This window comes from Rhamphochromis longiceps, linkage group LG7, assembly GCF_057381845.1.
Source record: "Rhamphochromis longiceps isolate RC_006_pf linkage group LG7, R_longiceps_female_GT1.1, whole genome shotgun sequence".
In the NCBI taxonomy this organism is placed as follows: Eukaryota; Metazoa; Chordata; class Actinopteri; order Cichliformes; family Cichlidae; genus Rhamphochromis; species Rhamphochromis longiceps.
This window is the reverse complement of record NC_140563.1, coordinates 70,869,170-70,887,865: the sequence shown is the minus strand read 5'-3', so window position 1 is coordinate 70,887,865 and position 18,696 is coordinate 70,869,170. Positions and strand designations below refer to the sequence as shown.

At 45.2% G+C, this 18,696-nt stretch overlaps 1 protein-coding gene across 1 annotated transcript; it reads left to right on the top strand.

The window, feature by feature from the left end:
- Positions 1-584: 584 nt before the first annotated feature.
- Positions 585-18,433, top strand: nox5 (NADPH oxidase, EF-hand calcium binding domain 5). The gene is made up of 17 exons (XM_085411460.1): positions 585-620; positions 4,033-4,175; positions 4,255-4,405; positions 4,649-4,859; positions 7,741-7,978; positions 8,953-9,106; positions 9,189-9,361; positions 9,436-9,618; positions 9,699-9,831; positions 10,218-10,360; positions 10,440-10,616; positions 11,013-11,057; positions 12,144-12,268; positions 12,678-12,762; positions 12,844-12,943; positions 16,940-17,106; positions 17,691-18,433. The coding sequence occupies exons 2-17, from the start codon at positions 4,056-4,058 to the stop codon at positions 17,820-17,822; spliced, it is 2,337 nt and encodes a 778-aa protein (XP_085267586.1). The 5' UTR covers positions 585-620; positions 4,033-4,055; the 3' UTR covers positions 17,823-18,433.
- The last annotated feature ends 263 nt before the right edge of the window (positions 18,434-18,696 follow it).

Sequence of the window (18,696 nt, the reverse complement as noted above, 5' to 3'; positions counted from 1 at the left end):
CTTTCCTGCCTCTTGTTGTTTAGAATCTCACGTGATCTTGTGATATCGCGAGTCTTTAAGGCAGCTAACCACTCTTGTTAGATTTTATCATGTCATATCAACAAGAATAAATTTAAGAGGCGCTAAGTTGATAAATTTCATGTAGATCTTATATGATTTTATTACGTTCACCTTAGAAACATAAATTCATTGTGTTCAAATTACATGTTAGAGTCTTGTAAATGCAATAACCACCAAATTTCACTTTTTTGAGTGTATAGTGGGATCTCCCAGTGTGCACTGGTAATAAAGCTTTGATGAAAAATACTTCAGCTTCATGTGACTCTTCTCCAGCTGAATATCAAAAGGATCGGTGAGGTCAAGACGTGAACGTCAGCAGTATCAGGAATAACAAACTTATAAAGATAATAAAAGTCTAGTTAAACCATGTGACAAACCCGGACTCACCTGTGGGGTTAAACGTGTTTCTGCTCTGCTCCATGTTGTTTTTGTGAGGGCTGTGGGATGTCAGCTCCAGCTGACACGGAGGAGGAGGAGGAGGTGAGGAGGAGGTGAGGACGGAGCTCAGAGGAGACAGAGAGCAGCTGAGGACGGAGGAAGACTCGCCGCAGCAGATAAATGTGAGTCTGACTTTAATTTGTGAAACTAATATTTTAAGGATTTTCAGGAAAAGATGGATTTCAGAGACTTCATGGCTCAGTGAGAGTTTCAGGTTTACACTAAAAGGTCAGTTATCAGAAACCCGTGATCATATTTTGAATACATTTTATTTTGAAGGCAGATTTAAAATGTTTTGGATGATTAGTCTGGGCGGTTTCTGACCTCCATACAGCAGCTCACACTGAAAGCTGTCGCTGCCGTATGGAGGTCAAATAATGCCCGAATGACTACAGAAAAGCAGAAGGATGGAACCTGTACAGACGCGTGGACATTCCTGCTGCTCTCTGATTGGCTGAACTGATCTCGGGAGGTGAGGTGTGAGGCGCAGCTGTGACTCTACGGTCAGAAGCTTTATTTAAAAAACAGCTGAAATTTTTCAGGCTGGGACTCTGAAGGACTTTCAGGTTTGATTGTGGCGATGCTTCGTCGCCTCACGTGTATTATTTGTTGTCTCTGCATCCGACGTCTCCATGACGACGGCATCGCCGCAGATTGTCCCCGTGAGGGAAACCAGCAGGACGCCCACGAGTCCAGCTGCTCGTGAAGGCTGACGGTTCAAATTCCACTCAGATCCCAGCGGAGACTCTGCGATCACGAACCTTCAAGAACTTTACAAACGTGAGAAGCTCAAGTTTGATTTAACAGAACGGGAACGCCATCGTTACCGCCACGGGGAGGAAAAGACTTCAAATACAGCTGCATTAGAGGCTTTGACACAACCTCAACTGGAAGATGATGCTCGTCTCTAAATGTGGGTAAAAGGAGACCTTTCACCTACTGTCACCTGCTCTGAGCACACACCTGTCCCACCTGCTGAGAAGAGCCTGAATGTTTCCCAGAATGCATTGCAGGCTTCAGACTGAGACTCATGCTGTTTTTAACACAGTTTAAATGATCTCCCTGGAAAAGTGATTGCACAGAACCAAATCTGGACTCGATCACCACCAACCAATCAAATGTCTGCATGACATCAGCAACCAAACACACCGGCTTTACAGAAAGATGGAAAAATTAGAATCATGTGATCGTCATCATCACTTTTACCGCTGGTTGCACGCTGGTTTGCATTCTCCAATCATCACTCCTCTTATGAAGGTTGATGCAGTCCGAAGATTTATTACACAGCTGCTCCACAAGAGCTTTTCCTTTTATTTGCCTTGCTGAGTGTCAGGAGCGCCGGCCTCAGTGATTCCTCATGTAGTGCAGTAATAACCTGTTTTGTACATGGCAGAGGGAACCCCTCAGCCTCTGAAGGACACATAGCCGTGCTGTTGCTGCAGTAACAAGAAATGGTGCAAAGAATAAAGATTAAAGGCCAGATGATATCCAAACACCCGTTCTTTCAGCCCGAGCCTGTTTTACAATAATGACGCTGATTTAGACATTCAGATTCACACAGATTGCACATTTGTCCTGCTTCCAAATGATGATGATTTACAAAACAGGCCGGTGTGCTCATTTCATTAATCCAATCCTAGTTTTGCATATGCACAGAGTAAAGTCGTTTAGAATAGAATAGAATTAGAATAGAATTCAACTTTATTGTCATTGCACATGCACAGGTACAGGGCAAGGAAATGCAGTTTGCATCCATCCAGAAGTGCTTTAGTGATATAGATATATTACAACATATATTAGCAATAATATAGATATGTGAGTATATTACAGAAATGGGTCTATTATGGTATGTTATAATGTACACGGTATGAAGTATGTTGTGAATATTCTATAACTATAAGTATGTACAGGCTGTAGTGAGTACAAGCTATGTACAGGATATGAACAGGATATAAATATGAAATAAATAACTTTACAGAATCTGGGATATACAGCTATACAGAAATGGGAACTATGCAAGTTGTAAACAGTTGTAGGATTAAAGATTATCGAATGTACAGAATGATTATTTACACAGAGCTATACAGTAGTGCAGTTAAGATAAGTGAGATATAATTCCTACAGATAAGTGAGGGTGTGGATAGTTTCTACAGAGGTATATAAAGTGCTGGTGGTTGTGAGTGGTGGTTCACTCCATGTTATTATTGTGTGTTTGAGGGTACAGTTGTCCATTTGTGACAGTAGATGCGGGAAAGGGTTTGTGAAACTCTGAACTGGTTCTCGTTCTCTTTGAATTTCCGCACGACCTGGTTTCATCTTAAATTCGTTAACACTGTTGACCCTGAAGAGATGTCCCTGCGTCTCGACAAGGACAATATGTTACGGTTTGGAGGAGGACTCAAGCGCAGGACTCCAGTTCTGATGCTCACAAGAAGGATTTATTTACAATTCACCAGGTGTATATACAGGAAGGTGCGGGGGGGTGCTATATACAGCTGAGTGGGGGGAGAAGGGGTCTCCAGGGAAGTCCAGGGGGAAAGCACGCGTTCTTCAGATCATCCACACACACGATCACAGGCTCACACTCTGACACTGCCACACGGGAATCACACGGGGGAAAATCCAGGAAGCTCTGTAGACAGGGAGACAGGGTTAAGAACGACGCACAGAGGAAAACACTCTTAACTAGACTTTCTGTAGCTTGACTTCACTAACGCGTGGTAGACAATGATCCAGCGACGAACAGCAGTCACCTCTTGGCTTAAATGCTGCTCCCCTTAATGAGACCCAGGTGTCTCATCTCCCGAGGGCGTGGGTCGAGGGCGTGGGTCGAGGGCGTGAACCCACAGTGAGTTCCGCCCCGGCGAGAGAGAAGAGGAAGAGAAACAGAGAGGGCTGATCAGCGTGCAGCTGATCCGCCTGGCCGTGACACAATAAGGACCAGGACGAGTTTCACCCTTTAAAATATGACAAGAAGAATTTCTGACCAAGTCTAAGCATATGATGAGACAACCTGAGTAATAATATGAGCTAATAAAACACGTAAAAGGAGATTCAAATGGGACCCATCAATCCCAGAGGGACTCAGCAGACTCACAGAGCAGAGCAACTCAGATTCATTCAATTCAGTTTTATTTATAAAAATCACAACAACAGTTGCTTCAAGGAGCTTTATAATGTCAGGTAGATCCTACAATAATACAGAGAAAACCCAACAATCATATGACCCCCTATGAGCAAGCACTTTGGCGACAGTGGGAAGGAAAAACTCCCTTTTAACAGGAACAAACCTCCGGCAGAACCAGGCTCAGGGAGGGGCGGGGCCATCTGCTGTGATTGGTTGGGGTGAGAGAAGGAAGACAGGATAAAGACATGCTGTGGAAGAGAGACAGAGGTTAATAACAGATATGATTCAATGCAGAGAGGTCTGTTAACACATGTTCGCTCTGATGGAAGAAGAGTAATTAGGATTACATGAACAGGCAGATCAAAACAAAAAGCTAGGTTTGATGCTTGCTGGCTTGTCCCCACCAGCTGCAGCAGCAAAGCTGGTCACCATGAGTCTGGACGAAGACGCCCGCTGGCTGGAGTGGGTGACCAAACAGTTTGAGACCATCGCCGGAGAGGACAAAGAGATTGACCTGGAGGAGTTCAAAACAGCTCTCAAGGTCAAAGAGGTGAGAATGGACTGGTGAGCAGTTTAGAAAAAACACCTGAAATGGGCCTCAATAACTCGTGTCCTCTAATTGTTCGCAGTCTTTCTTTGCTGAGCGTTTCTTCGCACTGTTCGACTCAGACGGCAGCGGCTCCATCAGCCTGGACGAACTGCTCAAAGCTCTGGACCTCCTGATCCACGGCAACGAGACCGACAAGCTCCGCTTCCTGTTCCAGGTCTACGACGTGGATGGTCAGCATTCGCTCATGCATCAACATTTACAACATTTACAACAAGAGTTATTTTCAAATGTTTCAGTCTGTCTAACAGTTGTAGATAAGAGATAGCTGACGTCCTGAAGCAGGTAGAGGTCAGTTATCAGTTTTGTGGCCATGTTTCATTTTTATAACTCTGTAAAAGGCTGATGGGGTATCATCGTCAGCCCGCCAGGCGACGGGGCAGTTTCACTTAATCCTTTTTGCTTTCTGTAAACAGGCAGCGGTTCAATAGATCCAGACGAGCTGAAAACGGTTCTGAAGTCATGTTTGCGTGAGAGCGCCATCTCACTGCCGGAGGAGAAGCTGGATGACCTCACACTGGCTCTGTTTGAGTCCGCCGATAAGGACAACAGCGGCTCCATCACCTTTGAGGAGCTCAAAGCTGAACTGGAGACGTTCCCCGAGGTGATGGAGAACCTCACCATCAGGTCAGTACTGATGTCTGTTTATACACCTGTAAACCTGCAGACCTGCTAATACACCTGTAAACCTGCAGACCTGTTTATACACCTGTAAACCTGCAGACCTGCTAATACACCTGTAAACCTGCAGACCTGTTTATACACCTGTAAACCTGCAGACCTGTTTATACACCTGTAAACCTGCAGACCTGTTTATACATCTGTAAACCTGCAGACCTGCTTATACACCTGCAAACCTGCAGACCTGTTTATACACCTGTAAACCTGCAGACCTGTTTATACACCTGTAAACCTGCAGACCTGCTAATACACCTGTAAACCTGCAGACCTGTTTATACACCTGTAAACCTGCAGACCTGTTTATACACCTGTAAACCTGCAGACCTGTTTATACATCTGTAAACCTGCAGACCTGCTTATACACCTGCAAACCTGCAGACCTGTTTATACACCTGTAAACCTGCAGACCTGTTTATACACCTGTAAACCTGCAGACCTGCTAATACACCTGTAAACCTGCAGACCTGTTTATACACCTGTAAACCTGCAGACCTGTTTATACACCTGTAAACCTGCAGACCTGTTTATACACCTGTAAACCTGCAGACCTGTTTATACACCTGCAAACCTGCAGACCTGTTTATACATCTGTAAACCTGCAGACCTGCTAATACACCTGTAAACCTGCAGACCTGCTAATACACCTGTAAACCTGCAGACCTGTTTATACACCTGTAAACCTGCAGACCTGCTTATACACCTGTAAACCTGCAGACCTGCTAATACACCTGTAAACCTGCAGACCTGTTTATACACCTGTAAACCTGCAGACCCGTCTATACACCTGTAAACCTGCAGACCTGTTTATACACCTGTAAACCTGCAGACCTGCTAATACACCTGTAAACCTGCAGACCAGTTTATACACCTGTAAACCTGCAGACCTGCTAATACATTTGTAAACCTGCAGACCTGTTTATACACCTGTAAACCTGCAGACCTGTTTATACACCTGTAAACCTGCAGACCTGTTTATACACCTGTAAACCTGCAGACCTGCTAATACATTTGTAAACCTGCAGACCTGTTTATACACCTGTAAACCTGCAGACCTGTTTATACACCTGTAAACCTGCAGACCTGTTTATACACCTGTAAACCTGCAGACCTGTTTATACACCTGTAAACCTGCAGACCTGTTTATACACCTGTAAACCTGCAGACCTGTTTATACATCTGTAAACCTGCAGACCTGTTTATACACCTGTAAACCTGCAGACCTGTTTGTACACCTGCAAACCTGCAGACCTGTTTATACACCTGTAAACCTGCAGACCTGTTTGTACACCTGCAAACCTGCAGACCTGTTTATACACCTGTAAACCTGCAGACCTGTCTATACACCTGTAAACCTGCAGACCTGTTTATACACCTGTAAACCTGCAGACCTGCTAATACACCTGTAAACCTGCAGACCTGCTAATACACCTGTAAACCTGCAGACCAGTTTATACACCTGTAAACCTGCAGACCTGTTTTTACACCTGTAAACCTGCAGACCTGTTTATACACCTGTAAACCTGCAGACCTGTTTATACACCTGCAAACCTGCAGACCTGTTTTTACACCTGTAAACCTGCAGACCAGTTTATACACCTGTAAACCTGCAGACCTGCTAATACACCTGTAAACCTGCAGACCTGCTTATACACCTGTAAACCTGCAGACCAGTTTATACACCTGTAAACCTGCAGACCAGTTTATACACCTGTAAACCTGCAGACCTGCTAATACATTTGTAAACCTGCAGACCTGCTTATACACCTGTAAACCTGCAGATCTGCTAATACACCTGTAAACCTGCAGACCTGTTTATACACCTGTAAACCTGCAGATCTGCTAATACACCTGTAAACCTGCAGACCTGTTTTTACACCTGTAAACCTGCAGACCTGTTTTTACACCTGTAAACCTGCAGACCTGTTTGTACACCTGTAAACCTGCAGACCAGTTTATACACCTGTAAACCTGCAGACCTGTTTATACACCTGTAAACCTGCAGACCTGTTTATACATCTGTAAACCTGCAGACCTGTTTATACACCTGTAAACCTGCAGACCTGCTAATACACCTGTAAACCTGCAGACCTGTTTATACACCTTTAAACCTGCAGACCTGTTTATACACCTGTAAACCTGCAGACCTGTTTATACATCTGTAAACCTGCAGACCTGTTTATACACCTGTAAACCTGCAGACCTGTTTATACATCTGTAAACCTGCAGACCTGTTTATACACCTGTAAACCTGCAGACCTGCTAATACACCTGTAAACCTGCAGACCTGTTTATACACCTTTAAACCTGCAGACCAGTTTATACACCTGTAAACCTGCAGACCTGTTTTTACACCTGTAAACCTGCAGACCTGTTTATACACCTTTAAACCTGCAGACCAGTTTATACACCTGTAAACCTGCAGACCTGTTTATACATCTGTAAACCTGCAGACCTGTTTATACACCTGTAAACCTGCAGACCTGCTAATACACCTGTAAACCTGCAGACCAGTTTATACACCTGTAAACCTGCAGACCTGTTTATACACCTGTAAACCTGCAGACCTGTTTATACACCTGCAAACCTGCAGACCTGTTTTTACACCTGTAAACCTGCAGACCTGTTTTTACACCTGCAAACCTGCAGACCTGTTTATACACCTGTAAACCTGCAGACCTGTTTATACACCTGCAAACCTGCAGACCTGTTTATACACCTGTAAACCTGCAGACCTGTTTATACATCTGTAAACCTGCAGACCTGCTAATACACCTGTAAACCTGCAGACCTGCTAATACACCTGTTCTGTTTTTCATCTTCCCCTCAGCGCTGCTAACTGGCTGAAGCCTCCTGATTTGGACCAGAAGAAGCGTCACACCCCTCGCTACCTGACCCGGGCCTACTGGCAGAACAACAGCCGGAAGCTGCTGTTCCTGGCTGTGTACTCCCTCCTTAATCTGCTGCTGTTCATCGTCGCCATGTTGCGCCACAGCTACGGTGGGCCTTGGTTCATGGTGGCCAAAGGCTGCGGCCAGTGCCTCAACTTTAACTGCACCTTCGTCATGGTATGACACAAACTGCATCCTTACGTGTCTGTGCCTCTTTCCCTCCATCGTGGTGCCGGTGCAAGAAATGGCTTCCGGTCGAGAGCCGGTTCTCCCACCGTGCCTTTTCGGCTTCAGCCTGCATTTCCATTAGCATCATGTTCCATCCACACTATGGTGGACATGCGATGTGGGCTGCATAAGTGGAACATCTAAAAGGCCGTCTTTGCTGCATTAACCCCTGACATAGCCACCATCGGGTCCAGTCTGGACCAGTTGGAAGCAGTGAAACCAGTTCTAATGCCAGCACCACATGGCGCCACATTTCTACACATAACACTCATGAAAAGGTTTTTAAATTTGATGCACTACTCACAGCAGATGATACCTAAACCTATCAGAGCTGTATCAGAGGAGAACTAAACTGATTGTGGATATAAAACAGTAATTTTACGCTGACTGATTTTTTCTGTCTACACAAGAAAAGCAACAAAAGCAATAAAGTAACAAACGTGCAGCTGCTCCTGTTTATGTGGGTGCTGTCTGTACCAACCACAGTATTTATCACAGTCATTAAACTCATGATCACCCAGCAGAATGAAGCCACCAGTTAACCCAGCTAAACCTGTGAGGCAATAATCATTGCACCACAGCTGAGTACTTTCACACAAAGGAAAGGAATCAGCAGAGAGGGGGCTGTGCTGTGTCTTAGTGTCCAGCAGAGGGCAGCACAGACGTTTCCTTCTCTATTTATCTTGTGCAGTGCAGCTGAAAACATAACACACATGTGCTGATTCAAATCAGAGCTGCCTGCAAACTCAGATAAAGCCAGGAAAGAGGAAACACCCAGGAGTCAGATCAGCACGTAAGCTGCATCACTGAGCTTGGACCCGCTGCACCATCCTGTGATTCAGAGTGGTGTCACATGACAGTATGAGCGTAAGTCCAGCTGAAATCTCAGCACACGCGTGTTGTGGTGGCGTCTTCGTTTCCAGGTGCTGATGCTGCGGCGCTGTTTGACCTGGCTCAGGGCCACGTGGGTGGTGAGGGTGTTTCCTCTGGATCAGAACATCCTGCTGCACCAGATTGTGGGCTGCGCCATCCTCGGATTCACGCTGGTGCACACCGCCGCACACGCCTTTAACTTCGGTATAAGCACACACCCACAAGCACACAGGTGTATACAGGTGTAAACAGGTGTAGACTGGCGTCCCGGTGCTGTTTGTCTCAGTCCAGATGACGGAGAGCGGTGAGTACAGCCTGTGGGAGTACCTGCTGACCACCCGCCCTGGGATTGGCTGGGTGAAGGGGACAGCCTCGCTGACTGGAGTCGTCCTGCAGGTGCTGATCTGCCTCATGGTGCTCTGCTCCAGCACGTTCGTGCGCCGCAGCGGACACTTCGAGGTAATAGACACGGTTTTCTCTGTGTGCGTGGTCTGCTTCCTGCCGCGAGATGCTGACCGCCGTTTCCTCCGCAGGTCTTTTACTGGTCTCACCTGTCCTATGTGTGGGTTTGGATCCTGCTGATCATTCACTGTGCAAACTTCTGGAAGTGGTTCGTGGTTCCAGGTCTGGTGTTCGTGCTGGAGAAGATCGTGGGGATTGCCGTGTCCCATATGGGAGGCCTCTACATCGTGGAGGTCAACCTGCTGCCTTCCAAGGTGCCAAACACAAAGCGAGCCCGGCGCCCCGATCGGCGCCCGAGGTCCACCGATGTCTGATGGTGTTTTTTGTCTGTCAGGTGACTCATCTGGTGATCAAGCGTCCCCAGTTCTTCCAGTTCAAACCTGGAGATTATGTCTTCATCAACATCCCAGTGATCGCCAAATATGAGTGGCACCCGTTCACCATCAGCAGCGCTCCCGAGCAGTCAGGTACACCTCACACTCTCAGCACTGAAACAGTCCTCATAGGTTCAGCCGGTCCCAGACTTTTGGATGCGCTCTCAGGGCTTTCTGTCCGCTGGACTGCAGTGGAGTCTGAGCTCTACGTTACACATGAGGTAACATTTCTAGTAAAAAAACCTGCAGATTCCACCTGCTGACACTGAGAACAATGAGCTGAAAGACTCCAGCAGGTATAACTGTGGATGGGAATGGCAGAACCTTTCAGCTTAGAACGTTGGTTTGTGTTTATTGATCCTCTCTGATGAGATTTCAGGTAAAAGCTTCGGTCTCCTTTTTGTTTAGTTTCTCTGGGTGGGTTTTAACCGTCTAATGAAACTGGTGTAAGTTCTGTGTCTTCACTTGTCGTTCTGCAGATACTCTGTGGCTGCACATCCGCTCGCTGGGCCAGTGGACCACCCGGCTGTATGAGTACTTCAGAGAGCTGGAGAGCGAGGCTCTGGGTCCCAACAGACTCGCCACCAGCCTGCGGAAGCGCCGGCAGCTGCCGAGAGCTCAGGTTAGACTCTGACACACCTGCACTCGCTGGGTCTCCGCCTGCTTCCTGTGCGTGACATCTCCAATGTGGTTTCCTGTAGGACGACATGTTCAGCTCTGCCGATGGTAACGGAGCCGTGGCGTCTAATGAGGATGGCGCCATCGAGCTGACGATGTACCGACAGAGCGGCTCGCCGTCGGGCGAGGCCTCCGAGTCCGGAGATCAGGGACTCGTGCAACCTTTTCCAGACGGTCTGGGATCAGCAGAGCGAGGAGAGGTCAGGAGGAGAGTTCAGCCTTTAACAAATATGAATCTACTGCACTGAGAAGAACGAACCACATCATAAGTCTGAGACATTCATCCCTGCGTCGTAATGATCGCTATGAAGGGCCAGACATGTAAAGTTTATCTACATGCTTCAATAAATCAGCAACATAAATACAAATATCCTCGATCATATTGTTGGAAATCTCTGTTATTAGTTCCAGAAAACATGTAGTTAAATAACACCTGCATCTGCAAGCCACTTTGCCCCCCTCCTTACTGAAATATATTTGAACCATTTTCTTTGCCCAGTAAACTTACAGAAATCTGATGACACCTTCAATGTGTGTTTGGTTTACTGACAGAAGAGTTTTAGTACATGTGTTTCTGGTTTTCTTCTAAACTGCAGGTTTCTGCCAAGCTGACTGAGAACCACAGATTCTGCAACATCAAGGTGAGGAGCTCAGAGCATGAATCAGTTTTTATATGATTGTGTATAAGTTACAGTGAGAAGAGCTCTGTGGCAGTGTTGAACCAGCAGACAATTATTATCATTATTTTATCAGCCTTCGCACACAGTATCAGGTTTTCCCCTGAAAGTCCAAAAAGCCCAAAATTTGGAGGTTGGGTGGAGGAACATGTTATTAAAATGGACTTAAACTCCCTGACAGTTGGTAGTTCAGGCAGTTTCGGCTCCTTATAGGGCAGCAAGAGATTCATATGTTCAGATTCAGATTCTTCGGTTTATGTGTGAAAAACTTGGTTTGGGTTTACACCAGGGGTGGGCAATCTCAGTCCACGAGGGCTGGTGTCCCCTGCAGGTTTTAGTTGTGTCCTCGAACCAACACAGCTGGTTTAAATGGCTAAATTAGCTCCTCAACATGTCCTGAAGTTCTCCAGAGGCCTGGTAACGAACTAATCATGTGATTGACCCAGGGTGAGATCTAAAACCTGCAGGACACCGGCCCTCGTGGACTGAGATTGCCCACCCCTGGTTTACACTGACAGGTTTGATTTTGCAACGTTTTTCTCTATGATGTGAAATTTTCTTCCTGTTAAAATAATTTAATATGAGTTTGAAAAAAACATTTTTTATTTGTATTTCTGATTTTTTTGTGAAGCACATTGTGATTTTTATCTGTGAAATGTGCTATAAATACATTTTACTTACTTACTATGTGCACACAAAAAGGATTTTTCCATGTTTTTGCAGTGAGACCTGGCAGATCCATCACATTGCCTTTGCTTCGTTCTCAGCACTGTTTATATCATCTGTATTTCTTTGTAGAAAGAGTTTGTGTAAAAACCGACTCTGCTGGGAAAATAGAGCTCAAAGAGAGCGAACATTGGTCAGAGTCATTGTGCTGTTTCTGAAAAACTTACAGCTTTAGCCGAAACTACATAGGACCGAGAGTAGAACCCTGAGGAACACCTCTGACACTGTGGGTGAAACCGTTAACCTTCAGCTGACACAGGCGTAGTTTGTCAGGAATCGCTCGTTTCAGACGCAGCTTCTTGTTGAATGTCTGCCATGTGACAGTGTTACGTAGACGGGCCGTACGGGACTCCGACACGGCAGATCTTTGCCTCCGAACACGCCGTTCTGATCGGGGCAGGAATCGGCATCACACCCTTCGCCTCCATCCTGCAAAGCATCATGTACCGGTAAGACGCCCACAGACCTGTGCTCCACCCCTCAGTCCCTCCATCAGCCCAGCTGTTCAGTTCAAGTCATGTGTAAACTGCAAGTTTATAATCAGCTGTAATCTGTCGACATGCTGGACGTTTATTCAGGATCTCTCCTCATTGCTCTGCTGTGATAATATAATCAATGAGAATAAGCTCCAGTGATGTCCTCTTTCAGCTTTGCCAGAAAATAGAGTTATGTGATACTGGATCATTTTCAACAATAAATAAAAAGTTGTTCATTTTTTTTTACTTTTAGGACTCAGAAGGTTAGACGCGTTATAATTACGTCTCTCGTGTTCAGTCACCCTCTCCACCGTTTGTTTTTTACAGTGAGTAAAATCATGAAATTAATATAAAACTGACTCCAGGTGTTTCTGCGGCTCAGGTACCGCATGAGGAAGCAGAACTGTCCCAGCTGTAAATACTCGTGGTGCGAGAACATCAAAGACAGCGAGATGAAGCTGCGCAAAGTAAGAAAAGTGCATCCCAACAACAGCTCACTGTACTGCAATGAAGCACACGTGGACACCAGGATGTTCTTCACCCTGCAGGTTGACTTCATCTGGATCAACAGAGACCAGAAGTCCTTCGAGTGGTTTGTCAGTTTGCTCACCAAACTGGAGATGGACCAGGCCGACGAGGAGCCGGAAGGTGAGAGAGATGCTTCAAATTAGAGAGGGAAAGAGCATGGGGAGGAAGGAAGGGATGGAGTCGGTTAATATTACGTAAATGGAAGTAAGCAGACCGGGTTATGTAATTAACGTGAGACTGGAATGAAAGAGTATTATCAAGTATGACACCCAAACTCTTAACCTGAGGGGAGCGAAGGGTGGGAGAATTTTCAATGTTAATGGAAAAGCTGTGGGCTTTGGTTAAGATAGAAGCTGTACCAACAAGTAAAACTTCAGTATTATTACTGTTGAGTTTGAGGAAATTGGAGGAGAACCAGGGTCTAATCTCAATAAGACAGTCTGAGAGGGAGGAAGGTGGGAGGGATGAACTGGGTTTAGAAGAAAGGCAGAGCTGGGTGTCATCGGCATAACAGTGAAAATTTATATTATATTTTCGGAATATATAACCAAGACGGAGCATGTAAGTAATGAATAAAAGAGGCCCTAATACTGAACCCTGGGGCACACCAGCAGAAACAGGACAGAGAGCTGAAGACTGGGATTTAAATTGGATAAACTGAGTGCGGTCTGAGAGATAGGAGGTGAACCAGGTAAGTGGGGTATGACTAATACCAATGGAAGCTCACCGGTTCAGGAGAATATTGTGAGAAATGGTATCAAACGCCGCACTAAGATCAAGAAGGATGAGGATGGATAGGAGACCAGAATCAGCTGCCATCAGAAGGTCATTGGTAATCCTTAACAGAGCAGTTTCTGTGCTGTGATTGGGGCGGAAACCAGATTGAAATGGTTCATAGAGATTATGGTCATTGAGATGTGAATGAAGCTGGGCGGCGACAACTTTTTCAAGAATTTTTGAAATAAAGGGGAGATTTGATATAGGGCGAAGATTATCAAAGTTATTGGGGTCTGCACCAGGCTTTTTGAGAGTTGGAATAACAGAAGCCTTTTTCAGTGCTTCAGGAACAATCCCAGTGTTCAGGGAGGAATGAATAATATTGGTTATGAGAGGTGCTAAAGAGGGAAGACAGGCTTTAACTAACACAGTAGGGAGAGGGTCAAGTTGACAGGTGGATGGCTTAGATTTTTTAATGAGATTAGATACATCAGTTATGGAGGGAAGAGTAAAGCTTGAAAATAGCTGACAGGAAGACAGTGGGGGAAACAGGAAGTCTACTTCAGAGTCAGGAGCTCCCACAGAGTTAAGTTGATGGTGGATATCTGAGATTTTACAAGTGAAAAAAGAGATAAGAGAATTGCAAAAATCAACAGAATACATGTGGGAGGGCAATGTGTCTGGAGGTTGTGTAATTTTACTGAACAATGAATAGAGGGACCTGGAGTTACCTTCATTAGAACTAATTAAACCAGAGTAGTAAGCAGATTTGGCTGAGGCAATGCAGTCCTTATAGAACAAAACATGATCATTGTGCATTTCTTTATGTACAGTAAGTCCGGTTTTCTTGAATAGACGTTCGAGTTGGCGTCCTTTAGCTTTAAGGTGACGCAGGTTGGAGGTAAACCACGGAGCTGAACGGGAAAATGAGACAGTTCGATGTTTAAGGGGAGCAAATATGTTAAGAAGGTTATGAAGGTTGACATTATAATGGCAAACGAGTTCGTGAGGGGTTGAGGAGCAGTGGATAGATGGAAGGTCGTGGACGGCAGATGAAAAAACAGCTGGGTTGATATTACTAATTTTCCTAAAAGTGATATTACAAGAGACACAGGTTTTGGAAGCGGTTATGTTTGCATCAAAAGAAATAAACATATGATCAGACTGGGGAAACAATGTGGCTTTACAATGGGTGGGGGTAATGCCAGAACAACAGACCAAATCCAGGATATGACCTTTAGAGTGGGTAGGAAATTTTATGTATTGTAGAAGCCCAAAACTTTCCAGGCAGGAGGTAAAATCTCTGGAAAGAGGGATTTTATTATTGTCCATATGAATATTGAAGTCACCAGCAATGATGAGATTTGGAGAAAGTACAGAGAAATGAGTGAGAAGAGCAGAAAATTCATTTAAAAACTCCTTGTTTGGCTTAGGTGGCCGATAAACAGTACATATGATGGTGGGGGTAGATCCAGGGAGCTGTAGTGCAGTGTATTCAAATTAATGGGAGGGAGGGGCAGAGACAGGGGCTGTATCCCGATTCAGGGTCTGCAGCCTTAAAGGCCGCATTTTAAGGCCGATTACGTCACAGCGACGCGACGAAGGCTGTCCCAATTTGAAGGCTGCTCGAAATGCGGCCCTCAAATGCGTCCTTCATTTCCCTGAATTTTAAGGCTGTGGCGGTGTAGACTTCAGTCGTGTCCAAATTCATGGGCTGCATCCTCCTGAGGACCCAGCCTTCGCGGTCTACGTAGGCCGGATCCTCAGAGGGTCGGGTAGGCCGGAAGTAAACGGCTGTGAAATTGGACGGTCTCGCCTTCTGATTAGCGTCGCCGCTGTCTTGGTGGAGTTCAATAAACTCAGCCGTCTGCTCCTTGCTATCTAAAATATAACAGGACACTGGTGTAAATTCTCGACTGTCTCATACTTCTGTTTAATAAGTTTTCTGTTTGACGTTTAGTCAGCTGTGTGAAAACCAAGGAGGAACCCACCCGGGGAATTAATAAAGTTTTATTTTATCTAATCTAATAACTTTAATCTCAGCCAAACCGATTTACACACGAACAAACAAAACACTGAAAAAAGCCCAACAATAGTATTTTTAGGTTGTCTAAGTGACTTATATATTACATTTAACCCGAGTAGCGAAACTCCGCGGTGATCTGAAAATGATGTGCCGGGAGTTGTGCCGTTCTCGGCGGCTTCAGTGACCCTCAAGCTCCTGGCTAGCTGTCGAGCTGGTGGGTAGCAGACGTCTCCGAAAACGTCGAAGCACTTTTGCAAATATGCGATATCTTGATAAACCGAGCAGATATTTGATGTTTGCACAGCTACTTTCTCGCCAGGAGTGGAGTCATTGAGAGAAACAAAGTCATTGGGCTGTTGCCATGTTTCAGTCAAGCAAAGAAAGTCCAACTTACGATCACAGAGGAGATCATGGCCGAGATGTCCCTTACCAGTGAGAGAGCGGATGTTTAATAGACCGAACTTGATGCTGGAGTTGCCATGCCTGACAGTGGGCTTAGTTGATCTAGCCAGGTGGGCCAGCACACTGTGGTCAGTCTTGCAGGGAGGACGACGAGTTTTTGACCAGATGGAAAATATTGAGTTAGTGTCACTGATGTTGAACTTCCGCCGAAGCCCTCGGTGGATATACCTGCGGCGGGGCTGGAAGGCGATGTCCGGGTAGAAGTATAGAGCCACAGGTGGAGAGACAGCCAGGCAGAAACAGAGCTGCAAAAGATCCGTAGCAGAGTACTGGAGAGGAGCTGTCGCCGGGTGATGAATGATGGATAAAAAAACTCCAGGTGAGCCACACCAACACCCTGTGGATCCGCATCTTAATCAGGGCCGAGCACTGAGCACAGACGGAGGGACCGAACACTGACAGCTGCAGCGCAAGCAATAGAAGCCCGCAGATATTGCGAAAACAAGTCAAAGCAGGGTTGCGCCTTAGATACTTGGTTCAAATTGTCGTCAGCAACTGAAAAAAAATTATAATAAAAATAGTAATAGTAGATAATAATAACAACCGGTGAGCAGCGGCAGCAAGCGCGCCAACGTTCACTCGACCGGACGTCCAATATCTCCTGTGAATATTGATCGTATAGACGTCTGTGAGGGAAGTCTTCATCTCTGAGCTCAGTAAACACTTTCCTGATGAGTTTATGGTCTCAGCCGCTGGTTTCAGGTCTTAAGAAATAAAACGAATTAATTTTGGAAATGATGATGTCATTAGAGACACAAAGCAGCAGATTCAGGACAACGTCTGGAAATGTAGACAGACTTTGAAGACACTAATAATAGTTTTCATTATTGAGTTATTTCCTTCCACGTGGTGTTTAAAGTCCTGCAGAGACGCTGCTGTGCGCTCGTTAACACAATGCTGATGTTTGTTAGGACGCTTCCTGGAGATGCACATGTACATGACGTCAGCACTCAGCAAGAACGACATGAAGGCCATTGGCCTGCAGATGGCGCTCGACCTTCTGGCCAAGAAGGAGAAGAGAGACTCGATCACTGGACTGAGGACCAGAACCCAACCGGGCCGACCCGAGTGGGGGAAGGTGAGGCGTTGCGTTGGTTTAACTTGGTCTTCTTCTTTTCTGTTATTGGTATTTTTCAAGGAGAGTTTGGGACCCTTCCTGAATAGTTTTGGAAGGTTTTGGTAGAGTGTCCTCTTTGGGTGACATGTGATCCTGGACCTGATAAAGTAACGTTGGGCTAAATCAGACAGGCTCAACACGGCGAAAATGTTTTGGCTTTAAATAGAGGCTACAAACAGAAAACAGCGTCCATGGACATCTGCTTCTCGGGGGGACATTCGCACCAGACTCCGTCAGGAGTCACCACACATGAGTTCATCACAAATTCGGAAAGTTCTCCTTAAAATTTTGTAAAGACTGAAAAATTTAGCAATGAACCTATCTCTGAGGTTTCAGGCTGCCATGGATGGCCATTTAAAACATTTAAGGTCCTGGATGTTAGTTCCTGGAAAGGAAACTACTTCTTCTGGAGTTTATTTTATTGAAGTAGAGGGGAGACCGAGACATGATGGTTCTCCAATAGCGGTTTAGTTTTATCAATCAAGGAGCGTCGGTGTGTTTTGCAGTATCAGCTCCTAATAAAATACTCTGTGTGTGTGTTTCAGGTGTTTCAGAAGGTGTCTGAGGAGAACAAAGGGAAGGTACATGTGTTTTACTGCGGCGCTCCCGCTCTGGCCAAAGTCATCAAAGCTCAGTGTGAACACTTCGGCTTCAACTTCTACAAGGAGAACTTCTGAGGAGGTCACGGGCCGTCAGCACACACCTGCAGCTGTGTGCGTGTGTGCGTGTATCGCTGATGTTGTGGAGACATTAATCATTTTATGTGTTCACATTTTGTTGGACCCGCCTCCTTTTTGGGGGTGTGACGCACAGAGTATGGGGCTTTGTCGAAAGTGACCTATCGTGAGAGCAGCTTCGCATGATTTACAGCTCAAAATAATCCTTCTTTATCAGAAACTGGCCCTAGGAACTTCCTGTCAAAGTGGAATAAAGACAATTTGTGTTGCATTTGTATTTGTTGTAACTTCTGCTGCCCTCTTGGAAAAAAAGAGACCTGGTCTCTCAGTGAGACTTTTCCCTGCACAGGTTAGAGAAATATCCCAGTAATGTTTATGGACCTTATGGGTTTGTATGGAAGCTTGTTTCTACTACTGGAAAAAAAAAAGTGCCATCCACGAGTAAACAAAGTCAACCAAAAAAAGCTATTTTTAAAAACTTTTCTCTGAGTGATTTTTATGAAAAGTTTGACTTATTAATTTGAAATGTTAGGATACTAAACCTAAATTTGGACTTTTTCACAAAAATACTTGCGTATGGCACATCTTTATTTAATAATAAAATCTAATCTTGTTTGTTATTTTACTTATTTTAGATTTTAATAATTACTGTGTCTGATCCATCTGTGGCAGGTTATCGTGTTAATGATGTTTATGTGTATGAACTGTCCAAATAAAAACAAATAAATAAACATTTCTGATCTCTTTAATAAAAGCAACTGTTTCCAGGCTTTCTAATCGATGTCAGAGCTGCTTCCTGCTGCCCAACAATATATGATAGGACTCCAGTGCTTGAATTACCCTCACAATAAAGCGTGAAACCGCCTTTCTTGAA